The 10,481-nt window shown below is 40.6% G+C and overlaps 1 protein-coding gene and 1 long non-coding RNA gene across 6 annotated transcripts in view; one reads left to right on the top strand and one right to left on the bottom strand.

The window, feature by feature from the left end:
* Nucleotides 1–10,481, bottom strand: part of LOC147754550 (uncharacterized) — a 34,917-nt gene that overhangs the window by 9,367 nt on the left and 15,069 nt on the right. The window lies entirely within an intron of this gene.
* The window catches only part of LOC111254477 (uncharacterized), a 44,899-nt gene that overhangs the window by 26,820 nt on the left and 7,598 nt on the right, over nucleotides 1–10,481 (top strand). For all 3 annotated transcript variants that reach the window (XR_015317189.1, XM_086974998.1, XM_086974997.1), the window contains exon 4: nucleotides 9,773–9,942. Coding sequence is in view for 2 of the 3 variants with exons in the window: in XM_086974998.1 (XP_086831124.1) it covers nucleotides 9,773–9,942 (170 nt within the window). In the remaining variant the exon portion in view is untranslated. The remainder of the gene's footprint in view (nucleotides 1–9,772; nucleotides 9,943–10,481) is intronic.

Here is a 10,481-nt window from a genome sequence, read left to right as displayed (position 1 = left end):
CGTGTTTTTTTTTACACAAAATGCTTGCCTAACATGGTTTCAGCGTTCTTATCATAGAGCTACTCCGGCTCAGCGCTTGAACCATTAACGAGTAGCTGCAGTGAAGTATCCACACCCAGTGGAATGCTAAAGGATGACGACCAGTCGCTAAGAAAAGAATAAGCATTGTCCTTTTAAGGATCTAGAAGGAGTATCTACTATGCACTGAACTCTATAACTAAAGCTAAATTAGTTTATAGGATTTTGTTGTTGTTTTTTTCGTGTTTTGCGAATTTTCTATCTTAGAATCGTATTGGCCATTTGATGTGTAGTTTTTTTTATCAGTGCACGATCCGTACCCGAATGCTTCACCCTGTGTTGCTAAGTGTATGTGGAATCGTGTATTTAAAGAGCTGCAGTTTAGGGTACCTTTGTTATGCTAATTTCAATTTGACCGCCGTTGAGACAAGGAGGTATCCGACAATCTATGTAGCAATATTTATTGATTATTGCAAAGTAGTTCTCCCCCCGGGCGATTGATCTGCATCGATTTCGTCGTCATTGGCTCGTTGCATCTGATTTATGTACAACAAATGCGACACCCAAGCTCAGTTGCGCCTCGTATAAGCGTTCAGACGTTAGAGATATCCGCAGCCATAAGAGTTGCCCACACACGGCATGGTTAACATTCGGCAGTGTGTGTATCGATATATTCCACAAAAAATTCTCTCCATTAATCATTTACGGTAACAACGCCCCTATTCAACTATTGATGATAACTTCGTTTGTTGTCATGGGATCAAAGAACTAGGCAAATTTTTCATGAGTAAACTTCGCGAGAACAGCGTCCTTTGACCAAGTGTAAACAGAGAAAGCGAGGTGTTTGTCATTTCATTTCATTAAGACGGTGTTCGAATTTCTGGACGAGGGGCGGCGCTATTCAATCTCTCAACCACCGCTACAATGATCGCTTCTATAAAGATTAGTACTACGTATCGTTCTTCACCTCGGCTTAGGTATTGCGTGTCGCCAATGGCGACCGTGACAGACGCAACAGCTGCGTGCTCGCGAACAAATCCGACCAAACAGGCACTCTGAGAAGGAAGTTCCTATTTCTCAGTTTCTGTCCCCCTCCTCTTGCCCTCTCTCGCTGTCTTTTGTACTCTGTACAACTTTTCCTCCTATTAAATCTGGATAAGGCTGAACGAAGCAGTAGAGTCGTATTCGATTAGCGAAGCTGCTATATTCGTGGCTACATCAAATATGTGTGCAAATGAGGACATTTTGGTCTTCGTAGAGACTGTGCAGAATCCACGATATAGGCTGTGCTGGTCAGAAACCGAGCGTTTGGCGACAACAGATACGTGGGCCGTAGATTACTCCGCTGGGCCTTTAGCACTCCCGGCTGCTTTTGCAACAGAAAAGAATGGCGAACTAAATGGGGTACGAGGCAAAATGAGACCTAGCGGGCATTATGACATCTCCGCATAAACGTGAGTTGAAACGTAACGTACCGCTATCTCAGGCAAAATCTTTTTCCGCGTATGTTGTTTACGTGTAGTGCACGTTGGGTATTTGCAGCGGACAGCAACACAATGGGGATGGAGTATTTTGGAAGGCCATTAGATAATTTTAATTAATAACGGCGTAGTTAGATGAGACTTTAACGTAATAAATTTTGCGAATACGTTCATATATAACGGATACAATGTGTCCGTTTAGGAGATGGTCGCTTTTAGCATAACGGAAGGTTTCTTAGGTGCGGCCTTCGTCATTTATTAATGCGAGATTTCCCCAACAGCTTTATAAACGATGCCAAAACCGATCACGTAGGTGTATACGGAAACCCACGACGATTGAGGACGCTCTCTAAGCTTGTGACATTGCAAGCGAGTCAGAACGACGAACAGAGATACACTGGCATCGAGGCTTTTGTGGAGCGAAGAACGCAAATGTTTTTCATCTAATTCTAGACATCTATTATTTTCTGAATGGCATGCTTGGCTCGCCAGCTTGTACAGTTATGAACCACCAGGATGGCACGAAAGTCTAACTGTTTCGAGACTTTATCAAAGAGTCTTAAGTAGAGATTGAAGATTAGTCGATTCCTGAGAGCTTTGCGTTGCCTTATTTTTAATTTATCGGTAACAAGTACATTTGCTTCTAGATTACGTTACGCAAGCTCCACAAGCTGGAGGAGTGCTATCGTGTTTCAATTAAGCACAAAAGAGCAAGGCTAAATAAGGCCAGTCGAAACTGATAGCATTATTAGGTCCTCCCATTGGATCCCTGAATGGTAGGCATAGACCTATTGCAGCTTTCTTCGATTTTGGGAATATACATTCTCTCTGTCTTGCTCTTTCTGATGCAATGCCTCATAGGGAGGTTTTAGATACATTTCGAAAACCAACTCTAAGCGTATTCTCAATTGTTGTAAAAGCTTGTACTGCATAGCTTTAAACGTTATGCGAACTGGGCGTTATCCCATTTACTATTAGCATTCAACCCTGTAAAAGCGGCCTGTGCAAACTTGCCGCTTTTACTGGGTTACGGCAAGTAAAACGGCGACTTGCGACGTCTTAGTTGAGCGATCTTCTTTTCCTTTTGAATTCACGCTGTCAAAGGTGCGCACCGTTTCCACAAGCCAACGGGGTTCCTCTCAGAGGGGAATACTATAGCATCTAGCACATCTCAAAGATGTCGAAGTCCCATCGACTCCGTACCCTCGCCGAGAGGGCGAGCGACTGAACTGCGTTTCGTTTAATTATCTGTTGAGCAAGAGACTGGTCTATCTGAACTGGGCCTCATAGCCTTATAAAGCGTTCTATTCCATCTAACGGAGAAGCTAGATGTTTACTTACTACTCTTGTTATGGACTGAGTGTACACATTGAGGAATGGAGTGTATGCTAAAGAACCTTTTTTCCGTCCCATAATCATTTCCTCTTTAGAATGAGGTTTCCATCAGTTTACTTATCTCGTAACGACTGGGGCAACTAGTTTCTATAAATAGATTTGAGTTGCAAATGCTAAGCGCGCTGGATGGTCCCTCATAGAACTCGTCAGAAAGCGGGCGTTCTATGCAAAAATGCCAAAACAGTTGATTGCAATTACCACACGTTCAAGTACAGAAGGCGTATTTAATAAAATGAAAGCAACTATCGATGAATCATAGACCATTTATCATCATAACTATAGAATTATACTACATTTTTCGTAACCGTTTCCAAAATTTATTTTCTTTTCAAAGAAGTGACCTACGAGGCCTACGTTTTTAAGCGCCAACTTTCGCTTTTCCGCCACTTGCGTACCAGGCAATCCTCGGGACGCCAGCGCACTAAGTCTAGATTATCCTGCAATAAAATTCGATTGGTTAGCGTTCCTATAGGGAAAACTTTGTGCACTTCAATAGGTAACCGCTAAGGCGAATTCCGACGCAAACCAGACTATCCTATGCAAAACGGACGTTTATTTAGCCTTTAGTTGACGTTAACGAGGTGACCTTCGCAGAATAAAGGCGACAAATATTAACTCTGTCACTGCTCTACAATAAAAGTAGAACTTTTTGCTTTGATCAACGTTTCACTAAACATGAAATGTTTGACGGTGGTATTTTCGAATGATTTCCCAGTTTTATTGGCCCTGTTTTTTACACGTCTACTTGGCTAATATACGATATTGTAATGTTCGTTGATGTGAGTCGCGCAACGACGCGAGGTGGACAAGGTCTTGCCCCAAAGCGATGGTCATCACTCTAAATTAACCTTAAGGGCTCTTTATTTTTGCTTGGCTGTTCGAAAAGCTCGTATACAGTTGCTTTCACGGTATCTTATCGAGAAACCGGTGCGAACGCAGCCGTCGAACGTGACCTAACATTATCTATCAATTGATGTGGAGCAGATTTCGATCCCGTCTTTGTGTTATGATATGCAAATATTTAAAGGAGCGTATCTAGGCAATAGAGCGTGTAGATCAGAGAAGACTAAACTGAAGAAGATCAGAACGCATAGCTGAGGTCAAATGAGTTCATTCACTGTCGACAAGTAGAATGAAACAGGTTAAAAATTCGATCGAATCGAGATTGTGTATAGATATACGTATATTGTAATAGAACGGTGTATTTTGTAGCACGTTCTCCACTGAACGCTTCCCAAGTTTGCGGAGCATGGGAGAGTTAGTTGCATTGTACGGCGTAACTAACATTCCTTTCGTCTATGGTCTTCTAAACAGAAGTTCGAGATGATATGAAAGGTGAAGGGCTCCTCCGCAACATCGTTCACCTCCATGTGACCTATAGTCCTTTGGGTTTCAGTAATCTGTTGCAGTTATTGCTTCTATTCGCTTGCGCTGGCTTTTGTTTTCGAACCCTTTTTATATGGCCGAAGTAAGGAGGCCAAATATCATCCAGCGACAGCTGTGTGTGCTTTGTGATCTTCTTCCGCGCACGTGGGATCTCTACCCTAAGACTTGCAGACTGCCTTCTATAATCTAACTCTTACGGAACACGATCCGAATTGCTAAATTTGGCCTAACTTTACTGCCGTCGCTCCCATCGAGTGTTCTGTCGGTGAGCGCGAAACATAGCCCATTGATAAATTTAGCATTGTGTCACAGCCAGCCTAATCTTTCAGATATGATACGCGGAAATAGCCACGACGACGCATAGACACTGAGCGTTTCGCGTAACTTTGTACTTTAAAAGACATAAATCGAAGCGACCTCAAATCTTATATAACTAATTCTGTGTTTTCGTCTGGCATAGATTTCCAACGTCTATGTATCTATTCGAACGGATACCATAAAATTTACTTGCAGTGAAAATTAGTGTTAGCACCGCTACATTCAGATTTTACTGCCGACTAATCAATTCCCACCTTAGTCTTTTTCTTCTTTAAAATAATTGTTCTTCTTCTTATAGGAGGACTCGTCAATTATGGCACCGGTGGTAGTAGGAAATAAGCAGTGTCCCCTTTTTACATTTGTAAAAGCTTTCAAAATTTCTCGCCTAGATGGTCTCCCTATTTCAATTCTCTTGAACAGTAGTACGTTTTAGGCGAATTTTTTTGATTGAGCGATAGAAATCGTCCCCAGCTAACGTATCCTTGAGCTCTGGAAAAGAAATTGTGCAAACATATGGTGCAAAGTCAAACTTCGGCATGCTTCCTTTCTATGGGGCACAGAGGTAGGGTCTTGGTGGTCTGTGGCGGATAGCTGTCACGTTAATTTGTCAGGACGACCAGTCGCATCGGTTTCCAAACCGCGCGAACCAAAAGGTCAACATCGTGTGCGTGCGTTTATGATTATGTGTGTTTTTGTAGAATTTTTCTTGCGTCTTTTTTATATCGCTGAACCAAAAAGATGTTCTGCAAGGCTAAAGTGTTTATAAGTCTCAAAGTAGCATCTGTCTTCTCGTTTCCTTTTTCCATAAAAGGTACACATGAAAAATATATAGGAAAAAAATATATGGCCAGATTAATTTCTGCAAATCAAGATTCACGAAAATGCGAAGGATGTTTGTGTTGAGATCCGCTTGTACCATTTAGCGGGAAGCGTTGTGTATATAATTGTTTGTCAGTGGCGGGTGAACAGCAAATGACTACCGGGAGCGACAAATGTATAACTGTAATTTAGTGTAATCTAGATTTTATTTTATTTCACCATATGTATGTTGATTCAGTATGTATTGCATTGGTGTGCGTAAAAAAAACGAACGACAAAAATCAATTAGCTAAATTCGATTTTTTGAAAGTAATTTTTTTCGAAATGAATATACAATGGCAATAGGCAACGATCGGATGTGTTCCCTCAATCTACCCGCAGCTAATATAGTTGCAATGGGTTAAATTGTTATCTACTGTAGGCTAACGGCCGCTTGGTTTGTGCACGCGTCTAAAGGGCCCAGTTTACGACTTTTACTAAAGGGTTTACTAATACAGATGCATGATTGAAATATTGTACATTACGTGCGCTTATCACGAAAAGTATTAACGTGCACGATATCTATGTTTCATAGATTGCCAAGTTCTTTGTTATTAGTTTTTAACAAACGACTTCGCCTACCCATCCCTAGTCGGGGCCCCAGAATTTCAAGAGCACAAATTTGACGATTACCAGAAGAAACGCGCAGGCATTTACATTAAGGTTACTTAAGGTTAGATGCATATAGCTATAGATATATATAAGCATACACAAAATATCTCAAAGAAATGTATACGGGTCAATGTTTTCTAGGGATGTAATTCGTTAGGAATAATGAGTGAATCAATATTAAGTTTGGGAAAACATAATTTAGTTTAAAATAGGATGAAGCAAGCATGACAGTGTAGCAGAAGAGTACCGTTGGTAGTTTGAGGCAAATTACCCTAATACGCGACTTCTAATTAATAAGTTTGAAACGTTTAGAATGTTTGAAAGCAACGGTATTGAAGACTCAGAACATCAACGAGCTTTACTGCGAAGAAAGGGTTCTGGAAAATCCTAAACGCTTATAATACAATCGAGTCGCTAAATCTTTATCAATTTATTAGAAATCTCAGGGAATACGCTAGCGTCAATAAACTTTCTTGCGGGAATAGCTTGAGGATCAATAGCCCGCCGTCGTTACGGCAGACAACTGAATTATAAACTGATTGGATGAAAAGAACGGCTGTGCTAAGAATTGGCGCTTGAAGGAAAAGCCCCATATATATACATAAGTTAGTGTATCAGGGTCAGCTTACTATTGGCGTTTCACACTCGGTTACAGAGCAAAACTAGTATTTCTGAATACTGTCAAGTAAGACCTGGTCCTGTCTATGATAGACTGAAGTGCATCTCAATGGGAGCAAGAACGACCACACCAAGAACCCACGACCTCTTTTCCCCTTTTTCGCTTAATTGCGTCGAGCAGAATCCAGTTTCCACCAGCTTTTCGGTTTCATGAACGGTACACAAAAGCTTCTTGTGAATGTTTTCTTTGCTCCCGACACTTCACTTTCTGTGCCCACATGGTCCCACTACGGGTTCAATTATAGTGCGTCGCTCGAACAGTTCGAGCATCCTACCGTACGACACCACGACTGTCAACTATAACAACCTAGACTTTAGGTGAACTCGACAAAATTTACTTCCTCCTGCATCCAACATTCGAATAGCGTTTACGACGGCCACAGAGAATAGAGACGGGGCTGCAAAAGGAGCCGGACTGAAAGGATCGTGACGAGATCAGCTGGTGCAAGCCATTTGTACTGTGCCCGTTACCGTAAGAAATTTCGTTAGCTCACGTATCCAATGATCTGACCTAACCAATACTCAGCCGAATGTGGATCGTATGCGATAGAAGTTAAAACTTCGAAGGACCATGTAATACTTATGTGTTCAAAAAGAACTGAAGCTAAGGACCATAGGGTACTTCGTAGAATAAAACGCATAACCTTTATGGGTTGTTGCTGCGCGCGCAATAGCAATTATGTCTGGAATTTTTTAGTACGCAGAGCTCCGGCCTATTTGTTGCCATTTAGAGCTAGTAAATTGCTTTTTTCATGCATCCCAGCAGTAAAATGTAACGCATTTAGATCGCAAGTAAGCGCGAGTATACATCGGCAAGTACAAGCGGCAACCAAGCTATAATGGCTTCGTCATTTTTTGTCCTACTTGCCTAGTGTTATTTGTAATAGATAATTACGAAATCGGCAACCGAATAAACCGACAATGTGTAAAGTTTGCAAGCGAAGATTCAAGATATGCCATACTTAAATAGCAGAAATACGCCAAGAACTATCCTCTAATTGTTTTTACCTCTCTTACTTCGACTGCCATTTGCTCGCTTAAAGATGAATATGATGAGAAAGAAAAGTAATGTTGGTGATTTCCAAAGCTTCCGAGTTTGCAAACTATCCGTGACAGTTCAGCGGGTAACTCATTTGATTGCTAACCGTAGAGACGCGTTGTGGTCGAAGTTCGAATCCGGGCATAAACACAGTTTGTTTCGTGCAAGGATTCAGCCGTCTGATAGAATACCTAATGGCGATACCGGACGTGAAATTCGAAACACAGAGATTTATTAAGTTACCTAAAGCTGCGTGACGGGTTAATCAATTTGATATACTTATCACCTACGCACCAACAGCGTGAAACTACGTTACCTTTCACATCAATTCATTAGGTAGCTATGCCTATAAACCGATATGGGACTAGTAAATATAGAGGCAAGAATGAAAATTAACGTTCACCGATAAAATTTTGGTGTGGTACCACGGTAAGAGCGGTAACGTAGACCATTGACACCTGATAAAATAGCTGGGTAATACGCTTCAGCGGAACTTCAGCTGGTCACTGGTGCACGCGCTTTAAGAGCGAAATTTGAGAGATCAACAAACCATAGAGGAGGTAACTATACCTTAAATAAAAAAAAAAAAATAAAAAAAAGGAATTCCAAACTCAAAAAGGAGGAAGTCCAAAAAGCCTAAAAACATGAACCACGCGCTTGCTGTTGGCCCAGTATGAAATCCATCACAATAACTGCAATGAAATTGTAATGGAAGTGTTGAAAATGAAAAGAAGAACAAAAAAAATATAGGTTTTCATACGTCTATAATCCGAAACGTTGATTTTAGTATGGTCTTAACCTGCTCCTCGATGCCCCCTCGTGCTCTTCGATCTAGTAACTAAGCGTTGATTTTCAGCATCAAATAATATTTTTGCCTCTAAATTAATTTTTCGACATATAATAAACTTCTAGTCGTAAGTAGCCAAAAGTTTAATCTAACTATTAGGCATAGTTCGTTTTCTTGGTGCGTAGTTTATTCTATTTGCTCTGCATAAGTTAATATTTGCATAAATTTATATGTTTTGCGTAACATGTTCGCTGTATCGCTGGCTCTAACCACCGTTTCAGATATTTCCGTCTCCACATGTGCCAACCGCACACCCAAACTCTGAATTGTACTTTCATTTTAAAGTATTACGTTAAGTACGAAACACGAAAATCGTATATGTGCATATTTACGTATTTTCCTACTATCTTTCTTTCGGATATCCGACATTCTTCCAAGTTAAAGAAAGCCTGAACAGAGAGACAGCGGAATGTACAGCTGTCAGATTCTCCTTCCTAGGACTTCGGTGCCGTGTTACCTTAAAGGCGACTCTCATACGTCATCGGTTGACGTTAGCTGATAAAACGCTGCTATGTCAATATTTATGTTGACCATTTTCTGGAAAGCGTGGCTTTGCTTTCGGCGAGATGAAAAAAAAAGTAGTCATTAGGTGTGTCATTAAAGTTTAACCCATACCCGCTCGCACATCTGGGGTTTATATTACACTTTGTTATGGACATGGCTTTTACATGCTGGAAAAAGCTGTTAAAAAAAAGATTAGAGTTAACCGGCCGCATAAATCATGCGGTTGTTAAGGTAAATGCTATGCGAGTTGGAACTAAAGTATATATGCTACTATTTTCAGAGTGGATAGCCTGCCTAACGCATAGCGAAAGTATATCTGATAGTAACCGCACCCGTTAGTGTATAGCGACCCCTTATTTGTGCGGAAACCATAGAAAATCAAGCAAAATGCTGGAATATTTTTTCCAGTAGCAGTAGTTAAACAGATATTTAGATGGTTTGTGTTGTGGTATAATACCCTGTGAACAGAAAATTATAGTAACAGCTGGCCGTCTCGATACAAGTCCTTAAGTTAAAGATGCTCTCGCATTGCGCTGTATTAACAGAGTTATGTGAATTTTTTTATTAGGTATATAATTATATAGTTTTCATTAAGTAGATAGTTTAACGAGTGTTCTTTTGAAATTTTTACAACAGCATGCGCAATTACTGGTCAGTCTGCATTCGAAAAGTACCGTTGGCGAAGGAGTGCAGCGCGTTACTCGAAGCCCGCATTGAGGAGTTCGAAAGTTCGATGGCTAAAGGCGTCGATTGTTCCACAGTCGACTCACGAAGGTGCCCGTACCAGCCAGAGCATAGCATACATTGTATGTATACAAATCTGATTTTAAAAGCTTGAAAAAATTATCGTTCGGCGGTGTTAATTTAGCGTCTACTCTTGTACAAGCATGGCGGTACTACAGTAATTCTAGTCATTAGCGTATGCGTTTCTTTCCAAAAAAGACCGTCTCCAAAAATCTACTTTGACGAAGTGCACCTTGACCTAGCATTTGTTTATGTTAATGAACCCGAGAGTCATCGAAACGAGCTTGATAATAGCTGTCCTTACTTAATTATACAATAGCAAACATTGATTTAATTAACAGTTTTTAAAAGACAAACGGGTACCGCGCTTTTAACGCGCGAATCAAAATTGTCAATTATATAAAACCCTTATTATTTATTGCAGTTTGCTTTCGCTCTAATCAGACTTACTTTCTTTCTCTACAGGCATTTCTTTGAAGTTTTCTAGAAGCACAACGCTGATTCTGTTCATGTTCGTTGTACCGTTGCTCCATGTACAGCATAGACTATATACATTAGTAGATAGATTTTTTTAGAGAAACAATGCATCTACTACCTAGGT

This window comes from Varroa destructor, unplaced genomic scaffold, assembly GCF_002443255.2.
Source record: "Varroa destructor unplaced genomic scaffold, Vdes_3.0 BEIS01000007.1, whole genome shotgun sequence".
Lineage (NCBI taxonomy): Eukaryota > Metazoa > Arthropoda > Arachnida > Mesostigmata > Varroidae > Varroa > Varroa destructor.
The sequence above is the reverse complement of the archived record's forward strand: the minus strand, read 5'-3'. Positions and strand labels throughout refer to the sequence as shown.